At 38.8% G+C, this 19,960-nt stretch overlaps 1 protein-coding gene and 1 long non-coding RNA gene across 8 annotated transcripts in view; one reads left to right on the top strand and one right to left on the bottom strand.

The window, feature by feature from the left end:
- LOC123599380 overlaps positions 1–813 on the bottom strand; it is a 76,533-nt gene extending 75,720 nt beyond the window's left edge. The window contains exon 1 of one of the 2 annotated variants that reach the window (XR_006713123.1): positions 621–813. This is a non-coding gene — a long non-coding RNA (uncharacterized LOC123599380). Of the gene's footprint in view, positions 1–534 lie in introns of both variants that reach the window. The other variant, XR_006713125.1, reaches the window with a different exon arrangement.
- A 35-nt stretch (positions 814–848) lies between these two features.
- CREB1 (cAMP responsive element binding protein 1) overlaps positions 849–19,960 on the top strand; it is a 60,921-nt gene continuing 41,809 nt past the window's right edge. For 2 of the 6 annotated variants that reach the window (XR_006713118.1, XM_045480957.1), the window contains exons 1-3: positions 865–1,085; positions 16,452–16,676; positions 18,614–18,735. Coding sequence is in view for 4 of the 6 variants with exons in the window: in XM_045480957.1 (XP_045336913.1) it covers positions 18,622–18,735 (114 nt within the window). In the remaining 2 variants the exon portion in view is untranslated. Of the gene's footprint in view, positions 1,086–16,451; positions 16,677–18,613; positions 18,736–19,960 lie in introns of all 6 variants that reach the window. The other 4 variants (XR_006713119.1, XM_045480961.1, XM_045480960.1 and 1 more) reach the window with 3 other exon arrangements.

Below are 19,960 nucleotides of genomic sequence, written 5' to 3' on the forward strand. Positions count from 1 at the left end.
AACCTCGATCTGGACAGGTGATTGCTCGGAGGCCCCCGAGGACCGAACAGATCATTCCCGGGCCTGGCTGCCCGGTTGCACCCTGCGAGGTGCCACAAGTCCCTGGAGCTCCAGCTACAACCCCCTCCCCCCTACCCCCCCCCCCCACTACCCCCCGGAGACCGAAGAACAGGGCGGGCGGCCTCCAGGTTTCTCCGCTCACTCACGCAGAGGAGAGGCCGCCGGCGGGGCAAACCCCTCCCACCGGGCTACCACAACGCCGGGGCAGCGCAGCGACCCCGGGTCCCAGCACCCGGCCCGGCCCCCGGGCACCAGGCTTGGCGGCGTTTGCAGAGCCTCCGCCGCCCTTCCTCCCGGCTCGCCCTACTCCGGCACCGAGCCGCGTTCCAGACCCCGCGGCGCGTCGGCCACGTCCCCGCAGCGTTCGAAAGTTCCCGGGGTCGACGGCGTTTAGGGACTAGGGGCTAGGGTCCAGGGCCCACGGCCCAGGGCCCAGGCCGGTCCGCCGCAGCCGCCTTAGAGCCCGCCGCTTACCGCCGCAGGGGCTGGCCCGCGCGGGGGTTTCCACCCAGCCGTCGACACCCCTAGGGAATTCCCCACGGGGCCACATTCACACACACCTTCCTCCGGCAAATTTCCGCCGCCGGGTTTTTATCCGCCAAAACGGCGCGGCTGGACTCAGACCACTCCTCCCTCCCGCCCGTCCCTTCACACTTTCGCCGCCTCCCCCCACTCCCCGCGGAACGCCTTCGCCTTGGCCGAAGGAGCCCGAAGGCCTTCGGCGAGTTCCGCCTCCAGCGCGGGGGGCGGGGCCGCTCGAGCTCCTCCGGGCCGAGCTCGGCTGTTTCCGTGCGCGGCCGCTGCGCACTCGGCACTGGGCGGCGCTGGCTGGCTCCCTGGCTGCGGCTCCTCAGTCGGCGGCGGCTGCTGCTGCCTGTGGCCCGGGCGGCTGGGAGAAGCGGAGTGTTGGTGAGTGACGCGGCGGAGGTGTAGTTTGACGCGGTGTGTTACGTGGGGGAGAGAATAAAACTCCAGCGAGATCCGGGCCGCGAACGAAAGCAGTGACGGAGGAGCTTGTACCACCGGTAAGAGGAGCAGGAGGAGGAGGCAGGAGCCGGAGAGAGCCGGGGGGACGGAGGGGGGACGGGGAGGCGCCGGACACCCGCGCTCGGGGCCTTCCCCTCGCAGGAGGGGCCGCGGTAAAGATGGAGCCTCCGCCCGAGCCCCACAACATCGCCGCCGCTCGCAGCGAACAAAGAATAATGGCGGCGGACTGGAGCCAGCGGCGGCCGGGGCGGCAGCGACTCTGCCTGCAGCCAGCGGCGGCGCTCATGGCGGGGGGCGGCGGGCGGCGGGCGGGGTGGGAGCCGGCGGCCGGGGGTGTGTGCGGGCGGCCGGCCGCGGCGAGCTGGCGCCCGCGTTCCCGCCGCCGCCGCCGGGCCGGGCCGGGCGCGGAGCCGGGAGCCGGGAGCCCGGAGCCGCCCCGGGGGAGGCCGCCCGCCGCCCGCCCGGCGCGGCCCGCCGCTGCCCCCCGCGCCGCCCGGCCGCTCGCCCGGCCCCCGCCGCCCGCCTCGCCCCCGGCCCGGCGTGATCTGGCCCGGCCGTCCGCCGGGGCAGCGCCGCCGGGGTGCCCGCGGGGGGTGGAGGAGGAAGAAGGCGACAGTTGAGGGCAGAGGAGGTGAAGGTGCCTGCCTTCCCGGTAGCCTCGGTGTCTGCCATGCCCGCTTCGCGAGGGGAAGCGCTGCAACGTCTGACCTACTCTTCTCTCCACTCTCTTTGTGCAATAAAGTTCGAAACCAAAGGTTTCCTCTCGTTCTGTATTTTATTCATGCCCTTTTCCCCCGCTCCCACCCCATTGGGGACATACTGTTTTCTGTACTTTTCTGCTTAGTTGAGATGGTGAGAGCCGTGCTTTTTAATATAATTTTTGACTCTTTTCCCTCGCTCTTTTTTTTTTTTTTTTAAAGGCAGTAGTCATGGAAATGCATTCTTTCGGGGAGGAAGGGGGGGGCTAAGAAAAACATATTTGTAAAACTTTTTAAAAAACTGTTGGGATCCTGTAAAAGGGAAGCTGGTGTTTGAAAACAGTTTCGGTTTTAACCCTTTTCAAAAAGGTAATAACCACTTGAGATCTATCATTCTGAAGCACTTCGTTGAAGCGAATATTAGGCGATGCACTTTTGTTTTACATCTATTTTTTATATCTTGGGGGCCAACAATGCCAACCGAGTTTTGGTCCTCCGGATCTCCCACCCCCAACCAAGCTTCCCACATGTCTCTATCTAAACTTAAGTAAGAGATTAATACTAAATCTAAAAATAAGCATTTAGAAGTGTCCAGTGTTTGCTTCCCATGCAGTAAGTAACCCTTGCAAGGAGACGGACAATAGTTGAAGCCACAAGGCTTGTTTTTTCTTTGCCTGTTGGTAAAAGGAACCGCAGAAAAGTCGTTGACACGTTAAAGATTAAAAGACAGTTTTTAAGGGACCTGGAATATGACCTATTTAAGTTTGTCATACCTTCCTAAGAAGTTGGAATTTCATCCTAGACTTCGTTTGCATCAGTTCTGCCTTTAAAGGTTTGGTTTAAAAGATAACTTCGGTTGCCAGCTATTGAAATCTTTTTGCACTCACGGCTCATTTCCTGATTTAAAAGTAAAGCCAAAACGGTTATTTTAGGTGATACAAAAAATGAACACGTTATTTGTTTTGAAAATACTTACTGTCATAGTGTGATAGCATTGTGATGGATACTACAAGGTTTCTTGTTCAGAATAAATACTGATTGGTAATAGAAGCACTGTCTTTTGATTTTTTTCTGTATCCAAGTCACTTTTCCAAAACCTACTTTATCCTAGTGCAAGTCTTAAAAAAAAAAAAAAAAAAAAAAGAACCTTAGGGATTTATCATTGCTGGGAAACTTCATTAAGATACAGTAAAGAGTTTACATAAGGATTGGGAAGATGATCTTACTTCCAAACACTGAAGAAATTATAGTATTGATGATGCGATAGTTTGCTGTGTGTCCTGAAGATTTTCTGCAACCCAGCATCAGTTGAGTAGACTATTTGTCTATTTGTCCCTTACAGAGAATGTGTGACAATGACTCTTTGTGAATTAAAAAAAAAAAAAAAAAATGTCCTGATGGATTTTTTTCCTCTCGTATCCAGGAGATCTTTTACGTTCTGTTTTATTTATAGATTGATAATCTGCAATTCTTAGCAATTCCAAGTGGAACTTTTCAAACTTTTATATTCATTAATATTTGAATGTTCACTTGGAGCATGGCCATAAATTATACTTAACGTCACTTCCCAGGTCAGTAGAAATTACAGTTAAATATGCTTGCACCTTTTTTTTTTTATTGGACACATGTATTCAGAAAGCAAATGAATCTTTGACTGAGACAGACTGAAAAATGTTAAAAGGACACTTAAAACCGATGTTACCCCTTTTTGAATGACTTTTTTTTTTTTCTCACCTGAGAGCCTAAGGAAACTTAGAAACCCAATCCATAAAATGGTACCTTCCTTTTCCTGCTTTTTGACATTCATTTTCTTGATTGTATCTAATTAACAGCATTTTTCATTTTTGTAGAGAAGTAGCTTTACGTTAGCTCTCATCCTAAGACATTGGGTTTTGTTTTTTGGATGTCATGTGGTCATAGTAAAGCCAAGTATGTATTCCCTACTTCACCTCATTTAAAAAATCTTTTCCTGTTTTTCCACAGTACAGAAAATTGTATCTTAATGCTTACAATGTATCGCTGAAATTTATAATTTCACTTACTCCATAAAGTAACTTGTAGAGACGGTTATAAAGACTTGTTTACAGCAGCCTGTGGCAGAGGCTTACGAACGTGTATTCCTGGATGTACAGTGTCACTTTCCTGATGGCTGCGGAGCTCAAATCTGAATTTAAGAACAGCAAATGGAAAAAAATGCAAGGATTTCTTTTTTCTTAGTCCTGTGTGAACTCATCTCTGCTACAGAATCACTTGAGGCAATAGTTCGTGGTAATTCAAATATTTGGTTAGCATTTACTGTGACAATGTAGTTAGTGGAAAGAGCACGGGGTTTGGACTCACAGGCCTGGGTTTCATTCCTGCTGTTGCCACCGCTGTCATGTGCCCACCCTCAGGAAATTTTGTGACCTACGGAAGTGCCTTAATCTTTCTCAACCTTAGTTTCCTTACCTGTTAAATTAGAATACCGCCCAATTTATAGGGCTGTGAGATAATTATAAAGTACCTCCTTAGGGACTCAATTAATGATAGCTATTCATTTTTAAGCTTTATTTTAACTTCCTAGCTATGGGACCTTCAGATTTTCTCCATTCCTCAGTTTCCTTCGTCATAAATATACTCTATCTACCTCATAGAAATGGAGATCTTATATAAGTTAATACATATTAAATGTCAGGCACTTCACAAATGCTCATCAAATATTGCCTAAAATATTAAAAATTATTCAGTAGTAGTAGTAGTAGTAGTGCATTTAGTCCACTGGGCCGAAAGCTACAGAGACTCCAGAGATGGATTACACTGTTTTATCTCTATCCTCAGGAAACTTTGGGGGACATGACGACTAATAAGGCAGAATGTATGTATTTATATTTTCAATTTAATTTTTTTAGTAATTCATTCAGATAGTCCATGATTCACCATAAAATGTAATACAGTAGGTGGTCATGTGATACACCCTCACTCTCATCCCCATTGCTCAAGTGTTACCAATTTGTCCTTGTAGATAATTCTATCCATGTAAAGGCAAATATTGTATGTACTCCCCGCCCTGTGTTGCACATTGTTTTTCTTTTTACAAATGGTATTATATACTAAATACACTATCCTGTATCTTGCTTTCTTTCACCTAATACACCTGAGTAATTGTTTTATTTCAGTATATTAAGGGCTTCATTTTTTTTTTTTTTTTTTTTTTTTTTTTAATGAGACAGTTCATCGTATGGATGTGCCTGTGTTTAACTGGTTAGTGAGCTGGTTTTATTTTTGGGTCTTGTATGACCTTTTAAACTAAGGGAATCTGTCATTATGCCTTTATTTTTTTCAATGAAAGACATTTCTTTTGAATAAGAAATACCAGTTTCTGACAGGAAGTGGTTATTTGAACTGTCTTACTACCTTTTTAGCTCCAGTTTTTAAAAGTTTTAGTGAAGTGATCCAGATGTGCATGAAAAGGCAAGTAAGTTGGGTAAGAGTTAACTCACAAAGTGAGTTTAGTCTGAATGTAACTCTTTTGTTGAGATTCTTACACCCTGAACAGACTACTTCCATTATTGCACCAAAAAAGTGTCTATAGTTTTTTCTCTAAATGAGAAAGAACACCTCAAGTACTTTTTTTTTTTCCGCTTAAGCAGACTGTTCTCATGCGATATTACTACCTCCTAATGCTGATTGGAGTACTAGCTTTGTCCCTGTGGCATTTTGTTTTCACATTAACTTTTTCTTTGATGATTTTCTAGTATTTCTTAGTGTAATTATCAGTGAGTTTTATATTTTATACCTAATTAAGTAGCAATAAATATAGCTAATATATAAATAGAAAGAATGCTTGTCTATATGCTTGCCTACTTAGACTTTACTGCTTACATGGTGTGTGTGTGTGTGTGTGTGTGTGTGTGTGTGTGAGTCCTTGGTCATCCAGTTGGACCAAGTAATACTCATTTCAGCTAGAACACAAAACAGGTTTCAGTACCTCTCTTTTTCTTTTTTTTTTTGGCTCTTCTAGGTAGCATTTAACTATTTGGTACGTTTTACATGCTGTTAGTGTATTTATCTGTAAAATACACATGCTGTAAGTATTTTAAGTTGATTAAACTTAGAAAGAAAATGATAACTAATAATCCTGCAGCAGGGACACACTTAAGGCCCTTATCTTTCAAAAAACAAGTCATTAAATGAAGCTGTTGTGGTGTATCTCATTTTTTGTTTGCTCACATTGCCAGTTACTTGAGCTGAAGTTTTTAGTGTAAGAATATTGCCTTACTATTATTTTGAGGATTTACTAGTATTTCATGTTAAATGCTAATATTTTCTGTTTTTACCTGCTCAGTAAAAGCACTAATCTTTACAGGTTTGGGGAGTTGGAGGTAGATTAGTGAAATCTGCAAAGGCAGAAAATTTTCCTTCTGGAACACATCTGTGGGCGACAGGGAATTAAATGATTTCTCACAGTATGCTGAAATCAGTAAATTGCCTTTTGTGGTAGAAGTAAAGATCATGAACTTAATGGACAAACTGATAATGTGAAAATGACTGTTTTCTGCTGCCAGTTTTACGTGCTAACTCAGTCATGGTTTAAGAGGTGAACCCTGGTCGACTTTCTGAATCCGTAAGAAGAAAAGATGGTTTCAATCTTATTCTATACCATAATATCTGTAAATGTAGGTTTTGAGACATGTTTGTAACTTGGATAAAGAGTAGCCATTGGATTTTCTTCACATTCAGAATGCTTCTCCCCCTTAACGTATACATACTCCTCTTTGTTTTGTTTTGCATTCTTAGCTCTGCCAGATGTGGCCTCATAAAGATAAGTTATGTTATATTTTACCTAGAGTTTTACTCACCTGTTTTCTAGTTTATCAGAAAGAAGAGGGGGAAAAAGGTTAGTCATTCATATTCTGGTATGTATTCCTATAGATAAGTAGAAGACAGTATTTTACATCTCCAGTGATGAAAAATTACCTTCAATATATATTTAATCAGTTCTTGGGGCTAGCTCATGAATTTCAATTTAAAAAAAAGTAGTACTTCTTGATAAACTTTTAAATGTCTGAGTTGCTTTTTCTTATGCTGGGGTAAAAGTAAAAAAGGAGTTTACCACGAATGTGATGGGCTGTCTGAACAAAGATGAAAAGCATTTTTATCAGTTTTCTTTCTGCTGTTGGATTAATCTAGGATCTCTGAATAATCTAACAAAGAGCAAATTGGGAGAGTAAAAGGTGTGAGCGATCATTGGTGAGTTTCTTGCCTCAAGGAGAGAAGTAAAGACTGACCTTTTGTTGTAGAAGAGAGAATCCAGTAGGAAGTTAAAATTGATAATGATGTTGGTGTAGGAGTAGAGGGTAGGTCTGAAAGTTGACTTACACCAATGGTAATAGGAAATTTCTTTCCGAAAGGTTAGTGAATCTTCTGAAACTGAGATTGCTTTCTTCAACTTTAAGAGTATATCTAATGAGCTGGTTATCTGTGTGAGTTTCTGGTTATGATTTTATGACCATATAAATGTAACTAAAAATGTTTGTAATTCAGCCAAAGCTGAATAACCATTATTTCTGAGGGTCATTATCCCTATTTGTGTAGATGGTTGGCAATAGGAGACTCAGAAGTATCACTGAAGTGAAAATTATTGCTTGTTCCGAACTATTTGTACTCTTAAAGGGGTATCATTTCTTTAAAAGTTATCAGTAGCAGCTTTGTTTGCTGTGACGAATAATAATGATGCTTTGGTTTTACTTACTGTCGTTTATCATCCTAGTCATTTATTCAGTGAACATTTATTGACCATTGACTTTAAAGTGAGTGAAATAATCATAAGAAGATTTATTCAGTTAAGTATTTTTGTAGATGTTAAATGAAGTGTCATGCTAGTTGCTGTAAACAGTAAAGCTGGAGAACCTTCAGGAACCTACAATATAGTAGAGATGACAAAAATCATGTAAGAAAGAAGGATTTATACATGACGGAATATCAATTTTTCACTACTGTCTTGAAGGGCTATACAGTTTAGAAGAGAAGGAGTTTGGTGAGGAAAAGTTTTATGAGAAAGACAGAATTTAAACTGAATACTGAAGAACTTGGATAGGTAGCATTGAAAGGCAATGTGTTCTAGGCAGTGGTAAGGACAACCAAAATGAAGACATGGAAGTAGAATGAGGTATAAATCAAGAAATCACAACTTTGAATGAAACATTTTAATTTGAAGCACTATATTTGAGAATTATTTCTTCTGAAGAATTTATTATGATGCTTGTATGAGTATAGTGTATTACTCATAATACTCCACCATATTGGGGGAATTCACGCTTAACAAACTTTTACCGTTAAGGGAGGGAGTAACTCCTTCATTTTTTGCAGATGACTAAACTGAGCTCTGGAGAACTTAAATGATTTATTTGCTGGAAGAGCCTCTTCTCTGAGCAAGAAATAACAGTAAAGCATAGGCTTCATCACTTTTTTGTAGCATTGTCTTTTTGTGATGAAAGTTTTCACATTTCTAGCTTTATTAATGATCTAGAATTTTTGTTTCTAAATAATAGTACTATATAGTAGTTGTATAAATAGGTATATAAAAGTTCACTTGGAGGAAATATTCTAGCCAAGGTATTAAAAAAATATACCGTTATCTTGCTAATTAGATCTACATCAGTAGAAAGACATGATTTGTTTTTTTCCATAATTTGTTGTATTTCTGTCATTTCAAACTGGAAGTTTATGGTTTTAAATCATTGTTATTAAATATTTTTTGGAGGGAATTTATAGGCAAACTGGTCATAACGATTAGTTTATAATTGCCTAGCCCTTTTGTATATAACACATATTTTATCTGTTATTAGCTTGTAAGCTCTTTGAGAGAAAGTTTCTTGTCTGTTTTAAACTGTAGTCCCCATAGTTTTTGGTGGAACACTTCTTATGTAATAGGGACAGAAAATGTATTTGTTTAATGAATGATTCCCTCTTGGGATGGTCACAGCTTTGAAAGGCAGGATTAAAAACAGTTCCTGTAGAGTTGCACAGATTAAAGGAAGCAGACATACATGCTTTAGATAATTAAAACTTACTGAAGTTAAAGATTTATTTTTTTAAACCCAAGGAAATTATGCTCATTTTCCCATAGCTTAAAAAGAAGTTTTTCCACTTTGAGTTTTCATTAACCTCTGATGCCTTACTAATACTTTTTGCCTCTGAGACTTGAGAAATGGCATAAGATTGTATAAATCAAGACGACCTTACCAGAAATCACTACCAGGTCAGTAAAAAATAAATAAGTAAAATAAAATAAGTAAGCTTTATAAAAAGGGGCTCCTGGGTGGCTCAGTCAGTTGAGCGTCTCACTCTTGGTTTTGGCTTAGGTCATGATCTTGCGGTTCATGAGTTCAAGCCCCTTGAGCCCTGCTTGGGATATTCTCTCTCTCTCTCTCTCTCTCCCTCCCTCCCTCCCTCCCTCTTTCTCCCTCTCTCCTGTTCCCTCACTCATGCTGTGTCTCTCAAAATAAATAAATAAGCTTAAAATAATACATCTACCTGAAAGATTGGACTTCATGTTGATTCTTTTAGGAGTAAAAATAAAGATACATAAAATTGAAGTGAATCTTTAAGTAAAACTTTGCTGTTGTCTGTCTGTAATTTATCAGCTTTGTAGCTCAACCACAGCTAATGTTTATTTTTATTTTTTTAAGTTTTTGAGAGAGAGAGCATGAGCACGTGAGCCGGCGGGGGTGGACAGAGGATCCGAAGCAGGCTCTGTGCTGACAGCAGAGAGCCCGATGTGGGGCTCGAAATCACAAAGCCGCAATCGGCCACCCAAATGACTGAGCCACCCAGGCGCCCCAACCATGGCTAATTTTTCAAGGTAGTCCAGTGTGTCCTTGGTCCCTTAGGTGCCAGGCTTTTTCTAGTGAGCAAAACATAATAAAAATGCTTAGCACGTGGCTTAATTGTTCATGCAGTTGCATTGCCAAATATACAAAGAATTCTTCACATTTTCTAATATTGGAGGCTGTGTGGTATAGCCCTGCACAGTCTTGCAGATTCCTTGCAAATCTCTCAACATGTCTAGTTCTCCATCTGTGAAGTCAGAACTAAAAGCAGGATTCCTGTCTTATGACTTCTCCTGTAACATGTGCCGTCTCACTTCAGGAAAAGTGAATTTTCACTCTTCCATGTCTAATTTGTAAATAATTCACCAAGAATAGCATTTCAAAATTTAGTTCAAAACAGAGCTGTCAAAATAATAAATGTTTAACTTTATAAACACACTTGGATATTCATTTTCCATTTGAATGTAGTGATTTTCACATAGTCTCTCAGGTTTTATTGAGTAAATGAAGTAGTAGGCTTTAAATATTTAACTTCAGAGCATAACTTTTGTGGGTCCTTACAGTTTTAGCATTGAGCTAGTTTATGAATCAACTTAAAATTTTAAGAGTTTCACTCTTTAGTCAACACAGAAATTGCTTTTCTAAAAGTAACTGCATGTAGGAGGTGTGTAATCCTTTTATCCTTAAGTCCTTTAAAAAAAATTCAGCTCCAAAAAAACCATTTAGTGGAACTTCGTATGTAGAAGTTTATATAGGCTCACTTCTTTGAAATGCTTAGGTGTAAAAAGCTGTAAACATAGTATTGCATGGGAAAGAAAGGAGAATGGGAAGTAATGGGATAAAATGTTATCTAAAATAATGCACAGTCATGGTTGCTTCCTTGCTAAGCAACACTGTTTGTCTCTTGGTGACCAGATACATGAAGGCTTGTTTGAGAGCCGTAAGTAGTCTTACTTGAAGGCAAGCGAGGCAAATACATTTTGCCAATACTTAAAAAATAATGACTTTGGTTTGAGAAAACACTAAAGCTTTTCTGTTGAAAGGTACTATAGAATTAGTCCTAGGAAGGCTGTCATCGTGCAGTGCATTTCTATAAATCATGTAACATTTTTCTAATTCACCGTGGTAAGTACTTTGAGAACAGTCTTTCTTGTAGCACATGCTACACATTTAAAAATGACTTTAAAAATAGCATCCAGATACTGTGGTAATTATAAAACTGCAATAAATAATAAAATATAAATATTTAACTTAAAGCAGTTTCTCTGAGTTGAGTCCAATAAACAAATAAGGAGTTAATTTTATTAAATAAAATTGGAAAGATTTCCCTTTGCTATATGCTGCCTTCGTTTTTTGGTAGTGGTGGTTGGGTTATACTGATATTTACTACTGATAAAAAGAATTTATAAAAATATATAAGCAATCTTTAGGCTTTTATTTTTGTATTAAAAATGTTTAAAATTCATTGAGTTCAAATCACACAGAATTAACTTCATGTACAACTTCTTGCCTTCCTCTAATATCTGGACTAGAGGCAGATTTATTCTCCCAATTAAGGAAGAAAGACCTTGGTAGGAGCACAGAGTAAACTGTTTCTGAAAACTATGTTAGAATTTACTTAACTTGATAAAGACACCAATTTATTTTAGTTTGTCACATTTCCCATTCATACTCTTTTTCAAAAAATGTATAATTTCATTTTGTTAGGGTGTGATTATTCTAATAAAATTTTACAGTTGAAGTTGATACCTGTTGGAGGGGGGTATATGTGTGTAGGTACGTATATACTTTGAATATGCTGTTTTCCTCTCTGGTTTTAGTGAAGATACGCTATTTTTAATACCAAACGACCATTTACTACTAGCATCAGAAACCTGAAGCATTGCTAAATTTCCAGTATTGATTGCATACATCTCCATTCCACTAGATTGAGCATATTAAAGAGTGACATGACAAGTACTTCAAAGTTAACAATCCCCAAAAAATGTACGGGGAAAAAAAATAGAAGAAAAAACGGCAGTACAGCATAGTTATTGACTGCTGGAAAGCCGAAGTCTTGTGTAGCACCTGAACATTTCATTACTTTCTTTACTAAATTAATCATAACACTTTAGAGAATTAATCAAGACATGCTGGAGTTGTTAAAGAATGTGTTAGAATGCTTTTAAATAGTCATAATATCCTAAAAACGAAATAAGAGGTACAAAACATGTAGAGAGTATTCAGTATCGTCCATAGATGTTTCTACTTATACTTCTGCAAAATATTTCTAGTAATATATTTGACTATGACAATATAATCATATAGTTTTTTGGGTTTTTTTTTTTAACGTTCATTTATTATTGAGAGAGAGACAGCATGAGCTTGGGAGGGGCAGAGAGAGAAGGAGACACAGAATCTGAAGCGGGCTCCAGGCTCCAACCTGTTAGCACAGAGCCCAAAGCGGGGCTGGAACTCACAAACCACAAGATCATGACCTGAGCTGAAGTGGGACGCTCAACCTACTGAACCACCCAGGCGCCCCAAAATAATCATATAGTTTTAAAATCATGTGCCCAAATCTACCTTTCATACATCAAGGAGGTTACTCTGGAGACTTTAGGGTTGTGCTTTCCTTAAATCCCTGGGCTTTGAGTTTAGGAGGCATCAGCCACTTGTTAGGGTAAGGGTGAGGTTTTTTTTCTCATTTATAATTAAGGTCATTTGCATTTAAAAAAAATCAACAGCATGTAATCTTATGTTCCATTAGTTATGGCCGCGTTATTCATAAATCAAAATCCTGGATTAAATTGGTCATAGACTTAAGGAATTAAAAAGTAAACTAGATTGTGGAGGAGATGGGTTTATTTTTTATAAAGTTGAACCTGAATAGAATGTTTAGGATTGTAAGGACTGGGGCACTTCTTGAAGGTCAAAATATTTTGGGAAGCAGAACAAGGTAAAATCTGCAGCATTCATTCCTTTTGTAATGACTTGTCAGCAAAAGTGACAATATGAACTTGCTTTCTTGTTTGCTGAGCTTTGCTTAAGTTGACAGAGGCACATAGATATGAACATAGTGCTGCCAGAAATCTGTCCCTGACTCAGTATAGTGACTGTAGAGGTTCTGTAGAGGTGCTAAGAACGTGAATTAATTAATTAATTAATTTATTTATTTTCATTAAAACTCATTTATTACCAAATTTCAGTTTCAGGTAATTCCCATAATATTGATTCCTATGACAGTTACTTAGAAGGTAATTCCTGACAAGTTCAGACAATTTGATTTAAAAGATTACCACTAATGTATACATGATATACTGGGTCTAGCTAATCTGAGTGAATTAAATGCTGCTTTATTAATGACGTTTTCACTGGTCAGCTTTTAGAATCTTGGAAATCCCTGCAACATCCTTCTCGGCTTTATTTTTTATACACTACCTCTCACCATCTGATTTATTATACATTTTACTTACCTTCTCTCCCTGCTCCCACACACTAGAATGTAAGTTCCACAAAAGGAAAGTGTTTTTAAAAATTTGTGTATTTCTTTTTCCCGAGTGATTTGACAGTGCCTGGCATGTAAGTGTTCAGGTCTGATATCCTAATAAAAGTATAACGTATATAATGTAAGTTGTGAAAATTGGAGATGTTGTTGGTTTTATTTAGTTACTTGTGGTGAATTCTCTCAGGATATATTGCTATATAGAGTAGAAGTGAAATTCACTGCAATATAGAAATTCTAAACCCAGTAACTTTAAAGAGACATCATTCTCAATTCTCATTTTGTCCTAGTAGGTGATTGCTGATAGCTTTAGAGTGACTATTCTGTTATCATTTGTCTTCTCTCCTTGCTTCTGTACAGAATCTGACCCCAGCCACTGATTCACTCATTTCTCTAAAAGCATACTATAATGTCAGCCTTGGCTCATACCATTTTTCTTACCAGAAAAGTTACCCTCCTTCCCCACATTTTTGACTTCTGTGTCCATCCTCAGTGCTGCTTTGGAGTTCCTCCACTCTCTTGACTATTGCAGAACATTTTCTTTTCCTTTAAATGTCATGGAAGCACTCATTTGACGCTTTACTGGGATGTTTTTCTAAACTACATTGTGAAGTTTTCAGTATCTACTGTCTTTACCATGTAAAGGGTACAAAGTGATACCATCTTAGATAAATTTCTTGAAGCTTTCTAAGATGGAAAGGAAAAACTTCTTTATCCTCTTTGAGAATTAAGAAAGGGGACTATAAAACTATTTAATAACTATTTAGTTGATAACTAACAATAAATGTGACCAGAGCAATGTAATGATAAAAGAGACGCTGTCCAACATTGAAAGAGAATCTTTGTTGACTAGTAGTCTGGTCTGGTAGCAATTTTTTTTTTTTTTTTTTTTTTTTTTAAGTACTGCTAATTATCTCAAGTTGTATTGCATTCTCATGATTTTATAAATCAGTAAGTGGTAATAGCTCTGTACTAATCCAAGATCAAGAGGCAGGCTAGGTGACCTATTCCTAGTGAATCTGTCTTCTTTTACTGTGTAAATATTATTATATAGTAAAAGGAAATACTTCATTTATATTAAGTGGCCTGCATAATTAAGTGCACACATAATTACATGTGTGTGTACATGTATCTTGTGTCATTTCTCAGGGTCAGAGCATTTAAAATTGAAAGAACTCTTTTTAATTCATCTTCCTTGTTTTCATGGATGAGGAAACTGAAAATCAAAAAGTTTAATTTTTGCAGTGACTGCTTGGTGACAGATCCAGCTTCCCACCAATTGTTAGGCTCCCTTTCCCCACTACTCACAGCCGCATTGTTTATTTCTCTGAACATTGGGTGAATAATGCAAAGAATCACTTCACTTTTTATTTTTCATAATGAGAGGCAGAACTCTAGAAGACATTATAGCAAAATGGTATGTATCCTTGTGAATTGGCTTAAATATTTTTGATTCTTTTTTAATTTTTTTTTTTCAACGTTTATTTATTTTGAGACAGAGAGAGACACAGCATGAACGGGGGAGGGGCAGAGAGAGAGGGAGACACAAAATTGGAAACAGGCTCCAGGCTCTGAGCCATCAGCCCAGAGCCCGACGCGGGGCTCGAACTCACGGACCGCGAGATCGTGACCTGGCTGAAGTCGGACGCCTAACCGACTGCGCCACCCAGGCGCCCCAATATTTTTGATTCTTTTAGGCATGATACTGTTTTGAAATTTGTTACAAACTTAGGGTTTCCAAAGGATTATATTAATTTTTAGGGAAAAATCAGGAAAATCTCCAAATTTTAAATATCAGTAACCCAGAGTTTTATAATTGTGAAAGTATTGGAAGAAGAACCCCCAGACTGTCAAGCTGATACTACATTTTCAGTGATATCTGAGATCCATTCTGTTACTGATGTTCCAGGCCCAGTATTTATACAACATTCTCTCTGAGCTTATATGTACCTAATCTTTTACTTATTTCATAGCAGTATTCAGTCATTCTTAATTTTTGTATTCCTGAAAAGCATTCATTTGTGTAATGAATTAAGAATCTCCTTTCTTCAAACGACTTTGGACACCCACATATTGGCTGTAGTCATTGATCCTGTGTCTGCATACTGCACTTCTGGCTAGACTGCTCCTGGGATGTTAGCAAAATTGAAGATTGTACATATGATACTGTAACATCTCTCTCCACCTGAAGATACAAACAAAAAAGAGCAAAAGTTTTCAGAGTCCAGAAAGAATGCACCAACTTTAAGTGTTAGTTTAGTCTAGTTGAGAGACTGCTATTTCAGTACCTTGATGGTGAAATAGTGTCTGATTCAGTTCAGTCAGTGAGTTTCTAATCCGAAACAAATTGTTATTACTTAAACAGTTCTCACCTACACTTTGAGAAGAGCACGTTGAGAATTTTCTGATGAAAGACAGTATTTGTGCTGTTGCTTGAGATGTTGATACCTACTTAAGCTAAGAGTTATAAACATTAAGAAGGCTGTCCCCATATCTGAAAAAGATTGGTAATCTTTCTGGATGAAAGAAATGAAAATAAAACAGTGGCAGTTTAGATGAGGGAATCCTACCTGTTGAAAATATTACACTTTTGTTTTTGTTTTTGTTTTTTAAGAATATTACCTAGTTGGGGAGGGAAGAAGGATGAAAGTCCCATTCTTATTTTGAATGTGTCCTTGTAGCTATAATCATTGATGTTAACTAGTGGTTTTGTTTATTATATTTTCTTTTCTGCAACTAAAAGTTATAAAGATGTTCTGTACCTCAAATGTCAGAAAAAAATTAAGTAGTCCTGATGTTGTATAGCAGGGGAAAAAAAAGATACATGATCCGTACCTTAGATTGCTTTTAAGCAAATGGGGGATTGAAACTATATAGATGACAGCACAGGTTTAAAAAAAAAATGTGGCCTGGAATAAAGTTTTTTAAAAATGGTTGGTGTATACTCTGTCTACAAAGGAGGTATGATGATAAAGTTATATTTATCTTTATTCGCATTAAAATGATGACATGGGGGAGAAGACGGAGAAAGTTTATGGATTTCTGCCCATACTTAGCTTGACTCAGTTCAGTCTTGTCCTCAAATGGATTCACTTGCATGTTATTGCGATTAGGTGGTTTTCACATGCTATTTTCTTGCTGACCAAAAGTATGGACAACATTTAGGGTACAAAAACCATTTTATTGTTGACGTTGCCTTGTTGTTAATGTCTTTCTTAAACTTTTTAGTTTAAAAGAGCACAGACTGTAAGTATATAACTCAGTTATCACAAGTGATCATAAAGTTACTCGATAATTTTTAAGAATAGTGTTTCTGCTATTTAGAAATATGGGGTAAGCAATTGAGGCAGGAATTAATAAAAATAGTAATTTCATATAAAAATATCTGAGATTAAAATTTTTTTTCAACAGGTATCTCAAAATCATGATTGAAATACGGTTTTTTGGTTCATAGTTTTCAAAATGTTGTTCATGACTTCTGGAATTAAAATCTTTTAAATCGTACAAGTAATTCTGAAGTGATGCTGATGGGAAGAAAACAAAATACTAAACTATGTAAAAAGTACAAGGTGAAAGTCGTCATCCTATCCAGTTCCACCACATCTTCCTCTGTCCAGAGCTGCCGCTTACAGTTTAGTGTGTAACTTCCCATACTTGTTCGATGCCTACATACGGCGTGTTTTACAACAGTGTGACTTGGTTTTTTTTTTGTTTTTTTTTTTTAATTTTTTTTTTCAACGTTTATTTATTTTTGGGACAGAGAGAGACAGAGCATGAACGGGGGAGGGGCAGAGAGAGAGGGAGACACAGAATCAGAAACAGGCTCCAGGCTCTGAGCCATCAGCCCAGAGCCTGACGCGGGGCTCGAACTCACGGACCGCGAGATCGTGACCTGGCTGAAGTCGGACGCTTAACCGACTGCGCCACCCAGGCGCCCCGTGACTTGTTTTTTTACATAAGTGGGATTCTCCTTTACGGTGTGTTCTGTGACTTGCGCTTCCACTCAGCCTTGGAAAGCTTTATCTGTCGTTATAGTACAGACTCCTTTTTCATTGTTGTAATTTCTTTAATGGTCACCACTTCTGATAATGGATACTTGTTTCCAGTTTTTCAGTGTTACAAAAAACACTACAGTGAATATTCTTGAGCATGTATTTTTGTGAACTAGTCAATAATGAAGGAGTTTCTTGTTGACTAGTAGTTTCTCTGTATTCTAGATGTTACTGTGTCAATTATATATGCAGATGTTTTCTCCCTATGCACTTGTCTTAGTATCTTTTGTCATATGAATGTTTTAAATAACTATGCAGTTAAGTCTGTTGATCTTTTCATTTGTAATCTCCTTTGTGGATTCTATATTTCTATATTATTTATACTCATTTCCACAGAGATATTTTTACTTCCTTTTTTTTAACTGTCACTTGTAAAACTTTTTCTAGAACTCTGAATGATGGCAAAATGTATTCGTATATTATACATTACGATGGTATGTAATAATCACATAAGGATCAGTCACAGTTCTGATGATCTATCAATTTCAGAGTTATAAAATAAATATAATAAATTCTGGAAAAGCATTGGGGCTTTTGTGTTATTTATGGAATCACAGTAGGTAGTCATTATTTTTAGTAAATTCATTTTTGACAGGTAATATGCCAGGCACTAAATGATAACAGTGGTACACAAGTAAGAAGTAATCTCTTTGATTGTGAATCCTTTAGACACAGTTATTACCAGAAATTTATTTCTGTTGTCAGAAATCTTTCCTCAGCATGTAGCTGCTGCTAGGGATTGTTCTCTGCTTACCTATGCTGCCAGTCAGTGCCAGATTACCCAGCAAATATACCAGCAAAGTAGGGTCCCAAAGTAAAAAAGAGCAGCCTTCATTAGCTTACTCAGTTTTGTTTCCTGTATGTGTGCATGTGTAGTGTGGCACACTATACATAGGGTGAGGAGTCAGAACACTAATACTTGAAGTGTCTGCGGCCTCTAATTTGGCTCTGTGGATGTTTATCCCACCTTTCTATCTCGATACCCCACAAGTTGGGCTGATTTTGTCCCAACATTTCCTGTGGAAGTAGCATATAATTTTCTGCTTCTTCCCTATAATAGGAGGGAATACCCTCATAGCAGGTACCATGAAGCCGATACATCTCATAGACCCTGTCATCAGCTCACTTCTACTCTCTACCTTCTTTCCATACCTAATTAGTACAGTTTGAAAAAATTACAGTTTTACTGGTACGCTCCTCCCCTTGTTCATAGAGGAGATTCATGGAAGGGAGGAATCCCTTCTTTCTAGATGGAATACTGTCCCGTTAGGAAGAAGTGACAAGTGAAAAGACAGGTGGTTGTTTTTTTTCCTTTTTGAAGGAACTAGAACTTATACAGCTCAGCAGATTTGGATGAGTTTGACAGTATTTCAGCTAGGTTACTATTTTTTTTGAACTAGATTTGAGTGCATTTGCTAATGTAACCAGTACATATACCTATTCATAACCTGAAATTTGCCTTTAAAGTCACAAAAGCACAAAGCACTGTAGTGCTTGTAACACTCTTCCATGTTATTGTAGGTAACTAAATGACCATGGAATCTGGAGCAGAGAACCAGCAGAGTGGAGATGCGGCTGTAACAGAAGCTGAAAACCAACAAATGACAGTTCAAGCCCAGCCACAGATTGCCACATTAGCCCAGGTATAAAATACATGGAGAGATTCCAAGTTATGTCTCTTCTAAGAGGAGTATGTTTCAGACAGGAAGATTTAGTTCTTATTATAGAGATAAGCATAGAACGAGCGGAGACGTTCTTAGGGTATCAAAGTTCCTGTTTACTTAGTATTATTAGCCTAATTTTAGAAATGATATAATTAATTTAGTAACATAACAGAAAACCGTATTTTTAAACACTAGTTATCTATTTGTAGTGACCTGATTCAGAATAATGACATTTTAATAATGGGTAGATTGTCTCTCTTAAACCAAGGAAGAAAACCTGGTAATGTTAACTATTTCATTTTGTTTTTTTGTTTTTTGTTTTTTGTTTTTTCATATCACACAGATTTATTCTGAGGTATGAGAATTTAGATAATCTGAGAGGCTAAGTTTTCCATGTGCTTAAACTAAAAAACAGGATAAACAAACTGACACACAAGTAAATTTCAAGGATGATAATGGTTTTTGTTTCCTTTAAATATAATTCACGATTCTTTTCTTTGTCTTAAACATTCTATCTCTAAAGTCATATTCTCTCATCCTTATTTTTTGTTCTGGTGTATTTTTCCTCAAATATTTTAAATAATATTAACCATTATTTGCATATAAGTGAGAAAGGTAGTTAATATAAGACATAAACCTGCTAGATAAAAGAGTGTGATACTGTCTCTTTCTGATAAAGGCTCCCAGGAGAATATGATCCTAGCAGAGGCTCTGGGATGTTGAACTTCAGCGTCCTGAAGAACTGAAAAGCCTTCCTAGGGGAGTCCCTGAGTTTGAGTGGGTCTTGGAGAATAGGGGGCTAACCACAGACTAAGGGGGGGCTACTACACTAAGCCAAAGTGTGGGCCAAATACTGGAGCTCCAGCAGGACAGAGTTACAAGGAGTGGGCTGCTGTCTGTTTTCTCCTGATTACTAGGGCCCATCTCCACCCCTCAGGAGTTAAGGCAAAGCAGAATGTATCTGGGGGTGAAGTAAATACTTGGATGAGGCAGGTGCAGAAACACAGGGGGAAAATCCAGGGCTTCATCAAAACGTGGTGGTCAAGGCAAACATGCAGAGGTGAGAGTCTGGATTTATCCAACCATTTGGCCTGGTAAAAAGGTACAGTGCCAGCAGGGATCTTAGTGATGAAAACCTTCCACTTATCTGTCCCTTGGGTGGCACTATTGTGTCTGATCTGGTTGTCCTCTGAGTCTGCTATAT

Source organism: Leopardus geoffroyi, chromosome C1, assembly GCF_018350155.1.
Source record: "Leopardus geoffroyi isolate Oge1 chromosome C1, O.geoffroyi_Oge1_pat1.0, whole genome shotgun sequence".
NCBI lineage: Eukaryota > Metazoa > Chordata > Mammalia > Carnivora > Felidae > Leopardus > Leopardus geoffroyi.